At 38.5% G+C, this 20,765-nt stretch overlaps 1 protein-coding gene across 3 annotated transcripts in view; it reads left to right on the forward strand.

The window, feature by feature from the left end:
- The window catches only part of RNF19A (ring finger protein 19A, RBR E3 ubiquitin protein ligase), a 57,288-nt gene that overhangs the window by 31,673 nt on the left and 4,850 nt on the right, over positions 1-20,765 (forward strand). For all 3 annotated transcript variants that reach the window (XM_064706418.1, XM_064706420.1, XM_064706419.1), the window contains exons 3-8: positions 4,332-5,082; positions 10,758-10,966; positions 12,862-13,006; positions 13,564-13,726; positions 18,113-18,227; positions 20,247-20,408. In XM_064706418.1, coding sequence (XP_064562488.1) covers positions 4,466-5,082; positions 10,758-10,966; positions 12,862-13,006; positions 13,564-13,726; positions 18,113-18,227; positions 20,247-20,408 — 1,411 coding nt within the window. In that variant the 5' untranslated portion in view covers positions 4,332-4,465. The remainder of the gene's footprint in view (positions 1-4,331; positions 5,083-10,757; positions 10,967-12,861; positions 13,007-13,563; positions 13,727-18,112; positions 18,228-20,246; positions 20,409-20,765) is intronic.

Here is a 20,765-nt window from a genome sequence, read left to right on the forward strand (position 1 = left end):
GGAATTGTAGATGTCAGAAAGGAAGCCATTAGGAGTCAGTTTAATCAAGAAGTAGCTTTCAGTATGCTAACAGAGTTGGAGGAGCAAATGCCTAAGATAAAGAGAGTTTGTTTGGAACAGAAGTCTAGATGTACTATTTAAGCATCAATTACATGAGGGAATATTTAAGGTGTTTAGGAAGGCTGTAGTTATATCTATGTTTATGGTGGCTTCTCTGTTTTCCTAGCTGATGTTTAAGCCTGCCTTTGTTTCACAAACGTGTGAAGCTGTTTGCCCTGATGGCAGACTTTTTGCCCCAGATTGGGCACGTAATGGAAGAGTAGGCAGCAAGCTGAGCTTGTGCTCTGGTGTGTTTGGAGGACAGTTAGCAGCATGAGGGAACTGATCTTCCCCCAGCAGCTGGGCTTATGGGGGTAGGCGTCTGTCACTCTTTTCTTGCAAAATCAGCAGAGTTATTCTCAGCTGCACTTAGGGCATTTCCAAAGTGTTTTGAAATTGGTGAGAAAAGCAAAGATTGTGCCATGGAGAGCCATATGAGAAGATACTCATCACCCCAGTCATCTCTTCAGTTGAAATCTTCTCCCTTGGCAAGATTATTCCCCATTCCTTTCCCTCTGCCTCCATTATAAGGTCACCAATAGCATTTACTTAAAGGAGCATGGTCAAAAAGAACTATTGAAGGCATTTAGCTGGATGCTTATTAGGTTTCCCTAGCAAATAGTTTAGGCAGGGTTGCAGAAGGAACAGATACCAGTTTAATACTGAGTTTCAGGTAGTTGCAACTCTAAATGTCCTTTATGCATCTTCAGATGACAAGGTGTGTTTGTGCTGTGGCAACTGCTGTTGTGTGGTAAGGCTGTGGCACGAACAGAATGCAAAGCACGGCTGGAATTCGGATTTGTGGTAGGACTTTGGGCATGGCGGGGAGCCAGAAATACGGTTTTTCTGTAGTCAGTAAGTGCTTTTGAGGAAATATTGAAAACAGTGGTGAGCTTTAAAGTTTTAGGATTTGCACTCTCTTTTTTCTGTCCATTTGCTGTTGCCCATGTTAGTTTCTTCTGTTTGTTGACAGAGTTCATACTGGTCAGTGAGAGTAATGCAAAACTTGCAATGTGTGTTGCCTCAAAATCAGATTGTTTATTACTACCATAGTTTGTGGGTCTCAGCTCATTTCAAGTAGTTGGATTTCGGAGCTTCAGTTTGCACACAGCGTATCCCCTTCATGTGAACTCGTTGTTACTGGAATAATGTGGGCATTGTGTTCTCTGGCTGTACAAAATCAAGTATTTTTTACTTATTTTGTCAGCAGAAACATGCAGATGCTGTGTTGGGTTGGGCAACATGAGAACTGGCCAGTGCTCCAGATTGCGCTAGTAAAGCTTTTATGGTTTTGTGCAGCTCTGATCATTATTAGCATTGTAACATTTGTCTTCATTTTTTCCTCTAATAAATCATCTGCTGAATCTTTTCACTTCAGCAAAGTCATCTTTGAACGTCACTAGAATGTCAGTCCAAAATTACTATATAAGGAAGAGCTTGGCTTTTGAAACTAGTTCTGTGCATTTAAATCTAAAGAGCATAATTGAAGATTGTCTGAAATAACTGGCAACTTTTCTTTTCAAAAGTCCAGTCAAAGTTTAACTATTTTCCTTAGAAGAGCAATCTGCTCTTTTAGAGAGACTGCCTATCAGATCCCATTATGCAGAGACAACTATGAGATGTACTGGTCTCTTTTTTTAACATCATGGGAGAATCTTTGTTTATTTAAAAAGAAAAAAAGTACAACTGGTTCATCACCAGAACTGCTATTTCTTGATTTTGTACATCTGTTGGAACTGGCAGAAATGCTGTAATAACACATTCTTTCCTCTCCAGAGAAAGGGAGGAGGGGAAGGTTTGTAGTCATACACTTGGCTGTGTTACTGTGTTTACTTCCTACCTTTTTCTGTTTTATTTTAAAAAACAAACAAAACCACAACCTCTCCAAAAAAACAAACAACAACAGACTTTTTGCCTGAAATTAATGCTTTGCTTGCTGTTCATTTTGTTCATGAACTCTCCTGATTTAGGAGGTTGGCACTTTCCGCTGCCCTCGTAGTGTCTGTGTGAACATACCAATGTTAGTAATTATCCAGTTATAAAAATGATTTTAAGGTTATTCTTGCACTTCTGAACATACAAATTTAATTGTCAGCAATGGACTGTATCTGTAGTACATTTCAGACATGGTCTACCAGTTGTGTCTGTCTATGATATAACATAATACCAAGATCCTGTAGAGAAGGACATCTTCTGTGAAAATTATGGAGTAGTTTTTTTTCAGTTTCACATTTTTTTATTTTTTAGATCAGGGAATGTTTTAGTTCATTTAATGAGAAACAGCGGCTGCAAAATTATTAAATTTGTTTTGGGAACAGGAACAGGTAAAGCATCCAAGATGGCTTTTTTTGACTAAAAACGTTCCCTTAGGAGGGAAGGAAGAGTATGTTATGTTCTTGAAGTATTTATACTCTTTTAGACTCAGAGTAAGCTAAGATTTTTTTAATATGTTCTCAGCAAGATTTTCCTTTATTAGGAAAAAAAGAAGAAAGACGAAAGCAGTAATAATTCAGCATTTGAAAAATAGAATATGGTGGCTTTTTAATTCTAAAAAAACTCTAGGTGCTCAGAATGTAAGACCTCTTTTTATCAAAACCAGGAGAAGTACATATTTTTTTTGGTAGGGGTTTTTGTGGGGAGTTGGGTTTTTTCTCTTTTTTTCTCTTTAGTGTTCACCCTTGAGGCAGGTGGTGTCCGTGCAGAGTCCTGCCATACGGCTGGTAGTGCATGCTGAGTGGTGGCTCCCGGCTGGTACAGACCCAGCAGCCGCCTGTGTGCAGAGGGCCCGGCAGCGGCTCTGCTGAGAGGGACAGCCTGGGGGCTATTTCTGTGTTTCCTCTTTGGAGAGGGATTCCTGTTTCCGCTGCTGCTGAGCCGTCCCCTGAAACTTCCCCAGTCTTGACCCAAGCAGCTCAGCGATCCCTTCCGGAGGCTGCAGCACGTGTTTGGATTTGTGCCGGTCTCTAAGGGCTGTGCAGACTGCTTAGCTCTTATAAACACAGGCATTCATCTCTACATTCCTTTGTTCCTACCTTTGGACTTAGTTTTAGTATCCAGTTTCTGATTTTATCTTTTGGTAAGGTCATAGAAATCCATTTGCACCTTTCTGGTGGGTTGGGAAACACTGAGGAAAGAAAGGATGGCAGTAGTTTTGCAGGGCAGTAGCTTTGCACGTACATTTGCAACACTGGTGCAAATGTCTTCTCATTCTTCTGTTACTGATGCAGTTCACCAGAAGTTTAAAAAATTCCTCTTGTACAGTCAAGCTTCCAAGAAGTGGGAATAGTTGCATGTTTGGGGAGAACTTAGTGGTTTTGGTTGGAGATGATCTGCTGCTTTACTCTGTCAGAGGAAAATAGGACAGTTCCTTCTTTCTCTCTCTTCTCACTGTGCAGTCACTTAGGTATCAGAGAACAGAAGGAAATCCATGGTGTCATCTTATACATAGGTAATAACTGAAGCTTGGTGTGTGATGGGAATCTGGTTTGGGGGCTTTTTTTTTTCCTTATAGAAATACATCTGATAAAAAATTCAAATGTTGTCACCTTAACTGTAGTCTTTTCCGTGCCCTTCAGCTTCTATATAATCAAGCAGTGTTGGCTGTCACTCTGCAGCTCTGCTCCCTGAAATATTCAGATGCCTTATGCTATAAATATGCATACTTCTCTGAGAACCCTCAGATTTTGAGAATATCTTGAGTTGTTTAGCCACAGTGATTTAATTTCTGCTGTCAGTCTGAATGGTTCAAAAAACTGAGGAATCTTTCTTTTAATTAACTATATTGTATTGTACTTGACCTCATCACATGTGCAGAAAATGTAAGTTAGAGAAAACAGAAGTTTCCAATGCTGTAAGCCTGTTGCTAAGCTTTATAGAAGAACATGCATATTTACTTAATTGTCACCTTGGGTTTTGGTAATTTGTACACATGCATAGACACATGCACACACCCTGCTTCCCTTGGGAGAGCAGGGGAGTGCAGATGCCTTTCTCTGCACTGATTAAGTGTAACAAAGATAGTCCTTGACCAGAAGGAAATTTCAGGCTTGTTAAGATAAGATGGATGTAAAGTCTAGAAAAAGCTGACAGGAAGAGGTATTGGGTCAGATGGTGAGGAAAAGAAGGTAGCAATAGGAATAACAGGTCAGTCACTAGAGTGCTGTGACCTTTCAGAACCACTAGTGATTGTTGTGGTTCTAATCCTGGTTTTTTTATCTCTCCTCCTAATACAGGGAATTCTTCTGAAGGATTTGCTGGAAGCAGATACGTGTGAATTTTCTGCATGAAGACTCTCAAACTGGATTACATAATAATATGGCTGTATCCTCTGCCTCCATTTGATCCTTAAAAATGATTAGGATTGTATATGAACTTTAACCCCTTTCTGATGAGTGACCTAGACATGAGTTTACATCGGCAAATGGGCTCTGATCGGGACCTCCAGTCTTCTGCTTCCTCTGTGAGCTTGCCATCAGTTAAAAAGGCACCAAAGAAAAGAAGAATTTCGTTGGGCTCACTTTTTCGGAGAAAAAAAGACACGAAACGCAAGTCTAGGGATTTAAATGGAGGTGTTGATGGAATTGCAAGTATTGAAAGTATTCATTCAGAAATGTGTACAGACAAGAACTCTATTTTCTCCACGTGTACCTCTTCTGATAACGGAACAACCTCTAGCAGCAAACCAAGCGGAGACTTCATGGAGTGCCCCTTGTGCCTTTTGCGGCACTCCAAGGACAGGTTCCCGGACATAATGACTTGTCACCATAGGTCTTGTGTGGATTGCTTGCGTCAGTACCTGCGCATTGAGATCTCGGAGAGCAGAGTTAATATTAGCTGCCCAGAATGCTCAGAACGCTTTAATCCTCATGATATTCGTTTGATATTAAATGATGACATCTTGATGGAAAAATATGAAGAGTTTATGCTTAGGCGATGGCTGGTTGCGGATCCTGACTGTAGGTGGTGCCCAGCTCCAGATTGTGGGTATGTATTTTTCCTATATTTGCAAAAAAGTCACAGTGTAAATACATAATTTTCATAGCATTATGTTTTTTGAAAAGTCACTCATTTTACTTAGGGTGTTGTTACTGTTGTATGAATAGGTAGCAGGTAGAATTCTCTTTAATAAGAAAAAAGACAAGAAATCAAAACAAATGAAATTGAAAACAACAATAAGAACCTCTCCAAGCCACAACCACCTTCCCAAATAAAATGCTTTCTCGAGTAGGTTTTCCTTTTTTTTAGCACAGAGGGAGTTTCAGCAATGTCAAGCAACTTTTATTGGTAGATGCCTGCCTTTATTTGCAGCAAGCAGAAAAAATTTAGATGTTGCACTGCCAAGGAAATGATACAAAGCTCAAACTGAAGAGAATTGTAATTTAACTTAATTTGTTAAAGCGCTGTGGGTAATTTGGCTTTTTAACTGTGAAAAATGATTTAAGCTTTCCTTTGAATTTAAAGGCCTCTCTTGCTTCAGATATCTTCCATCTTGTGGCTGATTGAGACAGCACTTGTTGCCTGTCAGCAGGATTCTGATGTAAGATAATCAGCTTGTTCCTGCTTATTATCTGGGGAACGTAATGTTTTAACTTTGCTCTAATACTTTAAACAGTTCTGAAATCATGCTGAATTCTAAGTAGGCTGAATACTACTGAGCAGCAGCTCATCATGCTTTTGTGCTGCTGGTGTCTCATAATGCCATTCTTCAGCAAGCTGCTTTTTAGAGATTGTGTTATCATACTGCTTAAGGATTTTAGGCATTACTGCAGTCCAGATGTGCAGTGCACACTAAAACCTCAGAGGCTGACAGTTCTGTTTCATCAGCTCACAGATGAGCAATAAGAATGAAGAAGAGGAAGAATGTTGCAAGAGAACAAGCAAGATAGGACTGACTGTTAGGTAGATTAAATACTCCAGTATTAATAACCAGGTGCTTAACGTTTAGGACTTATTTAAAATACAATTTTGCTTTCATACTTTGAAAGAAACAGAATTTGCTAGCGCAAGTCAAAAGCAGGGACTGGAAAGGTGATAGTTTCATATCTGGTCCAAAGTGGATGGCATTGCTGTGGCATAGTTTGAGGACAGAAGGAAAAATCACTTGAGAGATGTTTTGGTTGCATGAGCTTGTAACAAAGTCATATGGACAAAGCCAGTACAGTTTACTCTTAATATTTTGATACTGAAAAATTAAACAACCACTGGAAGGTATTATTTGATATTCAGAAGCATGCTTTGCCCTGAGTTTTTGTGGTATAAACAGTTATTCAAGCTGAGGAGAAGCATTTAAGACCTGTTAAAATATTTTCTATTATACCATTTTTATGGTTAAGATACTTCTTTTAGTATTTAATTAAGTAGACTAAGTCAGGTTTGTTTAACCTGTTTTGGTTTTTATGCATCCATTTTCTTATCTGTTTTTAAAAAAACAAACTTCTAAGTATCTTTAAGTGGTCAGAGCTGTGATGATAATTGCTATGGATAATACCATCGTAAAAATAAAAAGTGGTGTTCAGAGCAAAGTTAAAGTTCCATGCAGTCATGTGGGACCACAGCAATGCATTAATGTGCAGCAAGTATTTAAATCATTGCTCCAGAACTGCTTGTTGCATGCTTCATACTCTGTGAGGGGAGTCCTGTGAAAAATACAGTATATTGCCAGGCAGATAAACTCTGCTATGTCTGTGTGAAGGGAACAAACTTGTACTGCATGGGCAACCTTATATTGTGCTTTTGGTACCATGATTTTTCCTTATACTTGGAGTGGCAGGGAAATGCTTCACAGTGGTAAATGAGTTCTGCTTTTAATGCCCAGATAGTGCCTTCTCACTGAATTCTCATTACTCTATGTTTAAAGTGGAATAAAGTTGGCTACTTGGGTACTTCGCAGGAGGATCACTGTTTTTGGTTGTCATCCTAAACAAACAAGGGCTCCTGCAGTCATGTTTTGTCTTCTTCCCATCCTTCTCCTGATTGTTTTGAAACCTTCAGAACCTTTAGATCTGTTGGGCAGCAGGGATTGAGAATTGAGCAGAAGTTGATCTAAGTACTTTAGGGGAAAGGGCAGACATACTACTTGAACAACAGGCAGACCATCAGTAGTGCCTCCAGCAAGAGCAGTACCTGTGTATGAGTCCTCCGGTTAAAAATTTAAATTTGGCTTTCAGGCAGCCACCACAGCACTGTCTGACAAGTGTGTATGTGCCCAGCTGAGGGAAAGCACACAGAGGGAGGTAGGAAGGAGAAGTGGGGTGGGAGTGGTGTGGAAAGTAATAATGGGGATTTGATGTTGTGGTGGAGCTTAGCAGGAGGATGAAGAAACTGTACAGGTGTAAGGTTTAGGGAAGCAAACACTACTCAGACTTCCACAGAAGAGCCTTTGCTAACAAAGGCTGTTCAGAGATAATGCAAGACATTCAGTGCACACAAACTGCAGATCAGCAGACATTTACTTTAATAATTACGTGGTGCAACAGTAGTCACAGTTTCTAATTGCTTTGGCAGCTAATCCACTTGTACAATATGCAGTTAAAGCTGGGGTTTATTTCTTTTTCTGAACAGGTTTTGAAGTGCCATACTGGCAGAATGCATTAGGGTTATGACCTTTTAGCATGGATCAAATATTTCATGAAGGAAATGAATGGCTAATTACTAAATGTGCAATTAATCCCAAAGTAGGAGAGGTGCAATAACCTCAGAGGGTAGCATAATTTCCTGAAGTTGACTTGAAGATTGGAAACAAGTACTGTAATAAATAGGAAATAGGTGTGAAATTGAGCATTTTAGTAGGAAAAAATTACTGTAGAAATAAGTAAAAAATGGATGGTGCACAACAGTGCTTCAGCTCTTCTCAGTGTTGATCAAATGTCCCATGTAGTATTGTTTCAGGGTTTGGCATCACACTAAGTCAAAAATCTGGACCAGATAAAGAGCAAATAATTATAAAATGTTCGATCCCTGAAATGAAAAAATTGAGGGAAACTAGATCAGTCTGTTAAAACATAGGAGTTTTTTTATATCATTGGTCTCCCGGGTTCTAAGGAAACAAGTTAATGGTTAAGAACTAAATAATTCTTTTTCTTCTCTGTTTCAAATCTGTTTGAGTAAAAACAAGTCCTAGGGTCAGCAAAACATGAACCAAACAGATCTTGAAACAAAATTATCTACAGTACCAAATGTATTGCTCTTACTTCTATCGCAGTGGAGAAATTCTTATCCTTCCCATAGGAGAGCTGCAGATGAGTTTGGAGGAGAGGCTCTGCCTCAGCAGCTCTGCCCTGGATGGGCTGAGGGGTTTCCTGGGCTGCTTCATCCACAGCTTCTGTTGCAAGCTCAAATGCATCCTGATCATGTTGTTACCTGAAGCACTGTGAAAGTCTGGACCAGCTGTAACCTACCAGCAGTGGCTTGATGGGAGACACTGTCATAGGTGGTCTTTCCCTGAGGAAGGAGCACTGGTACAAAACCTCATGAGCCTTCTCCTAGAACAATATCTTTATAGTCTGTTTTTCATACCAGTTCTCCAGTGTAATTTTAACAGGCATCACTGAATCAGTATTCCAGATGAGTTCTGTCTTTTCTTCTGTTTGAATTATTTAATGGTTTTGCTCTGAGATTGTATTGCTGACATCATTAGAAGAGAGCAGCGATGCCTAAATGTTCATGCCTTTATCAGGCAAAAAGCAGATCATGCAAACAAGTACAGATTCTTCTTCCATCTTTTCACTGTGCAGCCTGCAATTAATGGCTCACTGCCTCTGGTTTTTGTTTTACTGGGTATTACTTTGAGTTTGGTTGATTGTCCCTTCTCTCACCCTAAACAAGCACTTTAGGCCTTCACATCTCCCTTAAAAAGAATGCAAATGTTAAAATTAAACTTGTAACCCTGTACAGTTGGAACTGAGATTTTCTCTGGTCTAAAAAGTTACTTTCTAAAGGTTTGCCAAATTCATCAGTACCAGTTAGGGAGTGCTTTCAGGGATGTGCCCATGCTTTATTAGTGATAGAAAGGTGGCAGGATACAAAATTGGCACTTGATTCTGTGTCTTAGACTTGAGGTTTTTTTGGTCTAAGATTAGCAAGCCTTGAATGTATCCCTGTATGTTGAAAGAAGTGTTTGGATCAGAGTCTCTTTGTGTACATGCAAAGCAATTATCTCTTCAGTTTGCAGAAAGTGGGGAAAATGAAGCTGATTAACTTGGCAGCAATATAGAAGAATCTAGCAATTATTGAAATAAATCTCTACTTGGAAAGCAGGAAATATTTGTAAACAGACAAGCATGTGTCTCATTTGTAACTGCATCATCTGTAAGTGTTGGAAGTCCTATTTGTTTGCAAGATTTCCTAGGGAGGAACATCAAATATGCTGTTTTAAAACAATAATGGAAGGGACAGGATTTGCATTAACTTTGCAGAGTTTCAGATCTAGCTACTTAAATAAAAATAGCTAAATTTTAAGTTAGGCTTGTAAGTGTGAATATTTTTTAAGTATCATTACTAATAAAGAATATTTTGAGTTAACGTATGCAACTGCTATAAACAGGGGGTAAAAATAAACAGTCTTTAAAAATAAAATTACCTTAATTTGAACAGACAGAAACTTAAGTCTTGTTGCATTTATAAGTCTGTTGAAGTCTACTCAGGGACCCTGTTAATGTGAATAAAAGCATACATCTGTTTTAAATGTTCATACCAGTGGACTTAGTATTATATATTTAAAAGAAAGCTATTACATAAAATTATTGGAAAAAGCTACAATGGGTATGAATTATAAAACATATATACATATGTTTGTATTTACTGTTGATGTGAACACATTGTGTTTTTACCCTGTGAACTTTGGAATGCAGGCCTAATGAAGGAACCCTAACCCTAACTGACTACAGCTCTCACTGTATAGAACTGTTCATGTAGTGTCTGATTACAAAGTAGTGTGACACAGTTTTGTAAGTCTCAACATTCTCGGAGGTTTTTTGCTCTGTAGTATTGTCAGAGTGGCATTGAGGCCCAAACTCTTGCCAATTTTTACATTTGCATTTGAAATGTATTTTTAAATGCCTTAATTACTGAGAAACCAAAATCCTATTTATAAAATATTTGGTTCGTTGTTTTGACATTTTAAAATACAGAGAGTTAACAAACATCTATTTAAAGTAAGTAGTAGTATTCATGATAAAAGGCAATTAGTAAAATCCTAAAATGTCTTGCAGTGTCAAACCAGTTGTTGTTACAGCTGTAAGTTACACTGCAATGGACAGGGTCGGTCTAAGACATGCCCAGAGTGACTGGGACACTTCTGAAACTGTAACTTTTCCTAATTGCTTAAACACCTTATTTGGGTTTATTGTCCCACTCTTCTAAACTGTGATGTTTCTTGGTGACTGTAAACCGTACAGTATTGCATTCAGCTTTAAATACAGTATATTTGAATACTGCATGGAGTAAAGGTGAGTGAGTGTTGCAGTGATTTTAGTATTTCTGTACAATCTTAATCCAATGCAATGGCAATAGAGTTGTGGAAAGAGGAGTTTAGGAAGGAAGTAGTCAGCTTCTGAGTGCACTGCCTTTGTACCTGCTCCAGCTGCCCTGACAGCTGTGTAGTCAGCTTTGTTCTATACCTAGAGCTGTTTTCATGAACAGAATTCTCTCTGTTGTTCAAGGTACGCAGTGATTGCGTTTGGATGTGCCAGCTGCCCCAAGCTGACGTGCGGGCGCGAGGGCTGCGGGACGGAGTTCTGCTACCACTGCAAGCAGATCTGGCATCCCAACCAGACCTGCGATGCTGCTCGCCAGGAGAGAGCCCAGAGCCTGCGCCTGAGAACCATTCGTTCCTCATCTATCAGTTACAGCCAGGAGTCTGGAGCAGCAGGTACTTATGACTGGGGTGCTGTGTCTGTAAAACATCTCGTCTGGACATTTGCACAATTAGCCCTAGATAAGGAAAGAATGGAATAGTGACATGGTAGATAGATACTAGATACTTTGTCTTTCAGAAACATAATAATTCCAAATTTGGATTAAAATTTTAAGTGTTATGCATTGAAGTACTCTGTGACCAGAACATCTGACTTAAGTCTTAAAAGCTTGTCACCATTTAAAGTTCTTTGTAGTTGAAAAATGGGAAATCAAACTTGCTGCAAGGCATCCTACTTTTGCACATTGACATTTTTAGTTGTATCACTTAGTACACTTGCTTTCTCCGCTGTAGGTGAAGTTCCCCAGCTGTTAAAATTAAAACTCGTAACCACTGATTTTCTGTTTTCAAAAAGACTATTACTCTGATGCCAGCTTTGATATGTTTGTTAGTACTAATTTCTGGTTTTCCAGGAAATGCTCATCTGTCTTGTCTACCAGAGGGCAAACATCTCTTAAAGCTGAGCTTGTTTGTAACTCCCAAAAAAAGCAGATAAACTATTCAGAGTAGTGTTTAGCACATCAAAATTCCAGTTTGCTGTTGATAAGAATTGGCTCTGAATTACACCAAGCTCTGATTTATTTGGCAGCTTTTGTCTCTGCCTGAACAAGCAAGGTAGATATTTGGGATAAAGAGTCCCACTTGCACCTTGTAGTTAGAGCTGTTTTTCTCCCATCCAGCCCCTGACTCAAGAGTCTGTAATTTGTACTTTGCACTGGCTTATTTTAATAATGTATCCCATCTTACCCTAAAAATGAGCATCCTGCTTTAGCTTTCAAATAAAACGGAAAATAAGCTAAATAAATTACCACACCATCTCCTTTCCTTACCCTTTCAGTTTCTCTCAGCCTGAAGAGCAGTAGCTCTGCCTTTCCTGTGCTGAAGAACTTGCTCTGTACTTTCTGCCCTGTAGGCTGTGCGTGTGCTCTCATGTGGGAGTAGCTAATGAATCCTTTCAGCTGCTGACTCCTTGTGCACTGGGCTTGGTAGAGGTCCTTTTTTCTGCTGTTCTGCACCCCTTTAGGTATTCCTTTATCAAGTATGAGCTCTCCTTTCCCTTTGTCTTACCCAGTAGCACCGAGGCAGTAAACTTGGAATTCTGTGCTGGGAGCTGCAAGGTATTTCTGCTGCTGTGAATAAACAGCTTGTCCTCAAGTGCAGGTGCTAAACAGGAGTGAAGATCACAACTGTGGGGTGTGTGTGTGTGTTTCACTGTTGCTCAATGACCCCTTGTTTGACAGAGCTGATCACTTAACCTCATTTTTCCACATTTGACTTGGGAACATGGAGATTCTCCAGAGTTTTCTTCTGCTCCACTATATTTTTGGGGGAAGTTAGTAAGTATAAAGTAGGGCTGTGAAAAGGACTCAAGAGGAGGTTGGCAGTACCAAAGAAGACATTAATGTGAATGGGGAGATGGATTTAAGATATGTTAACAGAGTGGAGACTGAATAATAAAGTACAAGATTCATAACAGCATGAAAGGTAAAAGAGGATTATATTTAAAGAGACCTTATTATCAGTCCTGTATTAGCATACATTTTTAATGTCAGACTCTAATATATATTTCATTAAGCTTAGAAAATCCTTTAACAGAGAGTATGCATTAACTATTCAATTACTTGAATGTGGTTTACTACACCTTGTTTTCATTAGTTTTGCTCAGTCCAAGGTTTGTAAAAACAGATTTGATATCAAGTCATGGCCAAATGAAGATTTGTAAAGCAACCTTATAAAAAACTTCTTCAGTTTTTCAGATAACAGTCAGTTTTCCCAAATGTATGTCTGTATTGTGATTATATTTGATTGTCTAAAGAGCTGATATGATTCTAATATTTGTCTTTAAACAGCTGATGACATAAAGCCATGCCCACGCTGTGCTGCTTATATAATAAAAATGAACGATGGAAGCTGCAATCACATGACTTGTGCCGTCTGCGGCTGTGAATTCTGTTGGCTGTGTATGAAAGAGATCTCAGATTTACATTATTTAAGGTACATTTAACAAAAAAAATTCTGTGTGGTTGGTGATTTGTTTTCTAAAGTATTTAGAAGGAGATTCCCAAGTGCTGTAAGTCTGGCTTTCTTTTTCTTGGAGTAGAGAATTACAGTTGAAGTATTCATATTAGAGAATTAAGTCACTTTTCAATATATGTATTTAAATTAGTGTTTTATTATTTTTATTTTAAAATATTTTGTAAATTTTATGCATGCAACGTGTTCTTAGTACAAATCAAATATTTTGGATTAACACACCCTCTTTTTACTGATGTCCTAATACATTTATATTGTCCTTGTATTAGGCAATACAGAAATTTTGAGTATACAGGTTACTGTGAGCCATAGATTGGTGTGTAGCAATATGCTTCTTGTTACATTGCAAAATATGTTCTTAAGGCAAAAAAAAAGTCTGATTAAATAACTGATGATGCATTACATCTGTAACTTGTACCTAGGGACAATAATTTTGTAACTAGAGAAATGTTCAGTAGTCTATAGCTACCTTGATTTACTTACTGCTTCTTTACAGCATTCTTATTTCTCTCTATTAGCCCATCAGGTTGCACATTTTGGGGAAAGAAACCATGGAGCCGTAAGAAGAAAATCCTGTGGCAGCTAGGGACACTTGTTGGAGCTCCTGTAGGAATTGCTCTCATAGCTGGCATTGCTATTCCTGCTATGATTATTGGAATTCCTGTCTATGTGGGACGTAAGGTAAAAAGTGCTTCAGCTCCCAGCATGCTTCAGGTTTTACCTTCTGTTGTATGGCTTGGGTGATACTGTGTTAGCTGGGTATCTTAACTGGCCTCTAAAAGAAAAGACAAAACAAAAACCCAAATAATCTCCAAAATACCAAAGCAGCCAACCCCTGCTTTGTTCAAGGATATTTGTGTCAGTTATAGAGGAACAAAAAGTGTTTTTAAGAATCTAGGTTCTCTTAAAACTTGCAGAGCAAAACACTGAACAATTTGCAATTTCTACATCCTGCCATGAAAGTTCCAGCATGCTTTTTCAGAATTGCTCTGGTTTTAATCTGTGGCTTCCCTTCTGTCCCTTAAAATGAAATAATTTTTAGAGCACAAGGAAGACAAAAAGGATTTTTTTTTTCTGAAAAGCAGCTAATTACCAGAATTTTAGTATAAAATTATACTAGTTCAGATTTTTGTATACACATATTTAAGCATTTATACTCAGCAGCTTGTTAATTGCCTTGGGCCAGTCCACCAGTGTGGAACAGTCTTCAGTGCTAGCTGGCTTGCCTTCATTTTACTTCTTCTAGGAAGGAGCCAAAATGATCATGTTAAACAGAGGGCAGTTGATATATTTCCTCTTAAAAAATAGAATACCTTTTACTATAAAGTAATCAACAAAGTCTTATATGTAATTTAAGGTATAGTAATAAGTTACCTCGATCTTTTGGAAGTAGGCTTTTTGAAATAATGGCTTGGAAGATTTGTTTTTCTGCTTTTATCAGCATGGATTCTCGCAGTGACTGGCACAGACTCATCATTCTGCATTTGTTGGTGAGGGAAGGGGGAGTGTGTCTGCTAGACAGAATGTTCAGGGGTACAGCTTTTCCACTGTATTTGTTTAATCTTTTTCTTTCTAACAAGTACCCTACTTTCTCCTACAGTTGGGTTTTGACCTTTTTATTCTGTTACAGCTTAGTCCCATACAGTCACTGGAACCTTGTAAGTGAGGAGAGGAAGGAGGCAGCAGTTACCTGTTTCAAATTGCACTATTAGCTTTTCTCATTATATTTTGGAATAGGACCCCATCACAGAGCACCTTTCATGTTCTAAAGTCTCAGAGCATTAGTCTGTGAGGGCAGCCTGGTGAGAATTTCTGTGCCCCCCAGTGCCTAGTGGTCATTTCTCTGTGACCCTGTCAAATATTTGCACTTCGAAGCATCTGACAGTGGAGATCTCACAGGCCCTTCAAGCTTGGTTTTCTTAGAAAAATTTTGTGTTTCTAACATAGATATAGGAAGAGAATTTGCATTAGATTCCTACTGATCTATTCTTCGGCTGATGCAGAGAATCCTTTTGTTTTGCAATATCCTGTTACATATTTAATGATACTTCAGGTCCATTCTTAACAAACCTAGCACTTCCAGCTTTTCTTGACAAGCTGTCAAGAAAACACTGGTTTAGGTTTCTGATTCTCCTCTTCTGGATTTCCTTGTAGTTGTTCATGCCACCTTTTTGTCCAGTTTGAATACAGCAGTGAAGCTGCAGCATTGCTACTGCTGAGTTAAATGAAAGGCTGATTCTGTGCCAGTAACTACCACTTACCTCTTCTTCAGCTACGTGCTATCTTCATTTTGTGTGCTCTAAAACACAAACCCCTTCCCACATACTGGTAATTCAGGCAATTGGCTTCTTCCTACAGGTAGTCTTGAACTCATTGCCATTCAGCTGCATCTGGTCATGCCAGGCCATTTCAGCTGCATCTGGTCATTTCAGGCCATTTTTTCAGCTTCTCACAACTGGAGTGAATTCTGGCATTCTTGCAACTATGCCAGATTGTACTGGCTTGAAATTCAACACACACATTCTCCTTCCATCTTCAACATTATTGAAAATGTTCAATACTCTGGGATCCAAGGCACATCTCTCAGAAGTACGGAGTGAAGAGTCTCAATTTGGGTAGTTACAAAAAATGACTATTCACATGTTTTCTGTAGTTTAACATGAAGTGTAGATTTCTCTCATCTTTTTTTTTTTTTTCAATCTGGACTATTATAACTGCTTGAGTGTCGTGCAAGAATGTAAGAATTTAATTAGTCAGTGTGTGACATCTGTTTCTCCCCATCCTCAAGGCTGACTTATCTTGTTACAGGAGAAAATTAAATTGGCATGATTTCTACTTGAAAAAACAAGCCTCAGTGTGACCTTTTTGTTTCCTACCTTTGCTTTGATGTTTACAAGGTCCCAGTTTTCAGGAAATGAAAGTTCATTCAGTGGTCTTTTACTTCTTCAACTTCTTGGTTTGTACCCTTTTTAAGATTATCATTGCCATTTAACCATTTCCAGTTTTCCTGGATTTTTTTTTCAGACATCTACTAATTATAATTTTCAAAAATTACTATTAATGACTCTGAAATTTGGCCTGCTGAGATATTTCTCAGATCAACTCATGTAAGTACACTCCAAGCTGCTGTATTTGTACAGATCTTATTTCTTTGTTACCAGTTGTCTGGCTCACAGTTGATCTTCAATGACAACTGAAGGGAAAAGAAAATAGGAACAGGTCTCCAGTTTCATCTGCTGGCTGTCTTTATTTTTGTTAAACAGCAAATTGATCCAATTTGGTCTTCCTCTTACTAGCACTGTACTCATAGAATAATTTCTTCTTGACTTTGATATCTCTTGCTTTTTGTGTCCTCTAGGTTAACCTTTCTAACACCCTCATGCTGTTCTTCTATACCCATTCATAGTAATTTGACCTACTTTCTGTTTCCTTAATGCTACTGCTGCTTTGGTAAAGGAAGCTTCATTGTTCTCTTTCAACATTCTGTGTGTCCTCTGCATTGGAAGAGTTTGTGCTTGTGCTTTGATAGAGTTTCCTTGAGGAAGTGCTAGTGTTCTGGTTTTATAGATATAAGTCTTTTAACCTGAGAGGTTTCTGTGTTTATTGAAATCTCTCTTCTGGCTTAGTGTTTTTGTTTGATTATTCTTTATTATTTAGTCAATATCCAGAAGAGTCTTATTTCGTAGTAGTTTCTACCAGTGTGACCTTCTATCTTGATGTTTTAAATCAATTTCTACTCTGTTACTCTGTAACCTCTTCCTTCCGTTCCTTTTTTTTTTTTTTGCTTTGTGTTTAAGGAATTATGGATGTCTGTTTGTTGTATTATGCCTTTTGTTTCAGGAGTTAAAATTGTCTATAACAGTAAAATTCAGCACTTTAGGTGATCCTGCTAATTGCTCAGAGCCCCATGAAACCTGATCTTTCTGGGTTTATAATTCTTACATACACTGTGAGTGTTCATGTTCAGTTTTTCCTTTTTAATCCATGGGCATGTTCAATATTCAAGTGCTCCCTCACTCTGCATTGTACCTCAGAGCAAGTAAATGCATTCTCATTGCACAAAGCACAGTGCCTTCTGTGCCCTTTCTTTGCCTGAACAAAGACTTTGTTTATTCCAAAATGAGAACAGCCCTACCAAATCTCTAATTGAAATTATATTTTAGAAAGCACAGCATTCAACAACATGCTATTTAGAAAGCATGGCACTCATTTTTTGTCATTGTCTTCTTGTGTACTCATCTTTTGTGTTCTTCCTTAGATGGAGTGAGGATTAACTTGGCTTTGTGACAGCCATTAAGATACCTGTTGTTCCTTTGTAATTGTATCTTAGATGTAGTGCATACCTCTGAGAAACCGTGTTCCCAGGGAGAGTAAATGAAACACACAAATGTGGCAAGTCTCTGTAGAACAGTGATCTTTAAAGGCCTCTCAGGTTCTTGTGGGGCTTTGGCAGGTGAGTTTAAGGCAGTCACATTGCAGAGTTATTGCAGGCTTGAATAACCAGTAAGAGGTTTGGGCAGCAGGTTCCTCAGTAGCACAGCTAAGACTCAGGCTTGCAGAAACATTTCTTGTCTCAACAGCTTGTCATTAGGGGGTGCTGGAGAGGTGGAGTTCTTGCTTCCCCTCCCTCCAGGTGCTGTTTGGTGAAGGCTCTCTTGTGGCTCTCTTATGTCAGCCTCTTTCTATAGATCTAGTAATCTGTGAAGGTTTCAACTCCATACTGTTCAGGGAAAAGACAACTGGGAATAAGATGTGTCAATTTGATCATATGTGGCAATTCCTTTATCCTGAATTTTGTCTGCTGTTCCCAGCCATGTAAGCTGGAGTAGTGATTAAACAAAGCTCTTCAGTTACTTAGCTCTTCAAAGGCTGAGAATAAATGCTTAATTGCCGGGTAGGAGGACTTGGAAGAGATTGCCTAAAATTAAGATACGTATAAATTTTATTTTCTTTGCGATAAGAAATAAATCGTTGCCTAGAAGTGACGATTGCACTTCTTCCATCCTTGCAGCAATGTATTATTGATGTTGATAATACTCTAAACCCCCTTTCTTTTCTTCTTTCAAGATTCACAATCGATACGAAGGCAAAGACATTTCAAAGCACAAGCGAAACTTGGCTATAGCAGGTGGTGTAACCTTATCTGTAATTGTTTCTCCAGTTGTAGCTGCAGTAACTGTAGGTAAGCAAATACTACTATTTTGTGTCTTGGTAGCACCTTGCAACCAGAGCTCTATAAACACTCATGAATAACACAACTAAGTGCTGCAGTTTCCTTTTATAGGTGAAGGAACCAAGACAAGGAGGAATCTGAAGTTATACATTTATTGGGGCAGAGTCAAGAATACAGTACTTGATTTTCATGTAGCATTTCCTGAAGAATTAAGACTAATTTTTATCTTGAAAATTGAAATTTTCACATTGTAGTTTCTGGCTTTTAAGATTTAAATATTTAAAGGTTTTTTTAAATGACCAAGAAAAAAACTGTTGCCACAGAGTCTATTCATATTTTAATAACTTCATATCAAAATTTTCTCCATGCAGAACAAAAATAGTCTCTTACACTTAACATTGCAGTAGTTGACAAACCACTTATTTTGCTCTGGGAGTCAGTTCAAATTACATCACACTTTTTATTATGGTGATTGTTGAGTATAGCATTTAAGGAGAATCTTGCTGTTCCTTACAAAATAGTTGTCTCATCTTCCCAGGTAATTTCAAGATCACTGTAAACCCAGATTGTTTTTGAAAGGAGGGGACTTGCCTGGCACTGCCTTCTTCTTTATTGCAGCACAGGCATCTTCACAGTTACTCAGTAAGCTGCTGTGGATAGCTAACTCACACTCAGACACACCATTTAGTTTTAAGCGGGATCAGTCCCCTGTACACACATTTTGTCTGCAGTGTTCCCCCTTGTGTCAGAAGCAATGCTCAGAGAGTAATCAGTAACGTCCAGAAGATGAGGCCACTTTTAGCCAGTGATGATTCAATTTGGCCATGAAGCTTTAAACTGCTTGTTATCGATGGTGGGCCACTGTGCAAATGAGGATATGCCAGCCATGAAACTGCTGTCAGTCTGCATTGCATTGTTCTCATGTGGCTGTGGTGTCAGATCCCTGTTAAACAGGTGGTGGGACACAGAGTCTCATAGTTGTATTTATAGGTCTGCCTTACTTCATTTCTCTCAAGCTGTTTCTTATTCCTGAACAGAGATGAAATGTGGCTTTTCAGGGAGAGCACTTGGGTTTTATTTTGTGGAGTTTTGCTCTTGCCCCATTGCCATTAAGAAATGGCCTCCAGTCTCAGGGCATTGTGTGGTTTTCAAAAGAATGACCATAAGAATATGGAATGCCTCTTTGAATGTGAACAATTTCTATTGAAGGAGACTTTGGAACCCTTAATTTAGATTGGACTTGAGTAGCCTTTCTATTAGGTCTGCTTCTCTCCTGACATTTTCAGAATGTGCCAACTTGACATTTTTCAATCTGCTGTTTTTTATATCTTCTGTATACTTCCATCAGCAAAGCCATGGGATGATTTAATTCATATGCCAAAGGACTAACTTTCATCTTCCACTCCAAGTGGTGGAGTGGATGTGTGTGTATCTGTATCTGTCTGTGCTTTACAGTTCCTTCAGCTGGTTCCCCTTAATTCCTGCCACCATACTCCATTGAATTGTTTACTTTTAAAGGAAAACTTATATTGAAAAATCCTGGAGTAATAATAATGTTAAGTCTATTCAATTGATAGCAAAGCTGTGTCTCCCTTTCGTGGATGTAAATTGAAGCCCCTTATTAAAGTAGTGGAGGTGCTAATATTTTCAGTTGAGCAACATTTGAAATAGATGTCTGCTTTTTCTGCCTCTCAGGTGGAATATCAGAGTCCCCAGTGGAGCCTTTGTGAATCTTTAGAGGACTTTAATTTTGTTTGTAAATTATGTTATGGACATATGGAAAGTATTAATTCGTCAGTCATTAAGTTTCTCTTCCTACCAGTGCTGGCAGAGGACATTCTGCCTGCTGAAAGTACTTTCCTGTCATTTCACCTTTGTGATTTACCAGTATTTCTTAATTTTGCTCCCTCTTGATCTCTTTCAAGTGTAATATTAATCAAATATTAAGTTATCTTGGAAAATGAAGTTGCCTTTATGAAAGGCTCTAAAATAAGTCAATTTAATGAAAAACTCTACTTCCCTCTGTAGGTATTGGTGTTCCTATTATGCTGGCTTATGTGTATGGAGTTGTTCCCATTTCCCTCTGCCGAAGTGGAGGCTGTGGTGTGTCAGCTGGCAATGGAAAAGGTGTCAGGATAGAATTTGATGATGAAAATGATATAAACGTTGGTGGAACAAATGCAGCTGTAGGTAAGAAAATGCAGTGTTGTGTTTTCTATAAATATGTGGGCTTTGTGACTTGTATTTTCTATCTTGGATACTGGAGTAGCTACTTGCATTTGGGGCTGCTTCTGCTCATTGCTGAAATTGCACCTCTCAGATGATAATTGCTTCTGTGTGTCATTTTGTGCTGGGCTGTAATTACAAAGTTATTGCCCATTTTAATCAAAGCCAAACTTAAGTCTTCTCCATAGGTAAGAGTTTTAACATACCATTAATGTTGCTCTTTCAGAATCCTGGTTTGTGGAAGCTGGTTAGATTTTTTATTTTTTGATACGGCCAACTAAAGACTGGTCTGATGCTTCAATTTTTTTATTACATGGCACT

The sequence above is a fragment of the Zonotrichia leucophrys genome, chromosome 2 (assembly GCF_028769735.1).
Source record: "Zonotrichia leucophrys gambelii isolate GWCS_2022_RI chromosome 2, RI_Zleu_2.0, whole genome shotgun sequence".
Lineage (NCBI taxonomy): Eukaryota > Metazoa > Chordata > Aves > Passeriformes > Passerellidae > Zonotrichia > Zonotrichia leucophrys.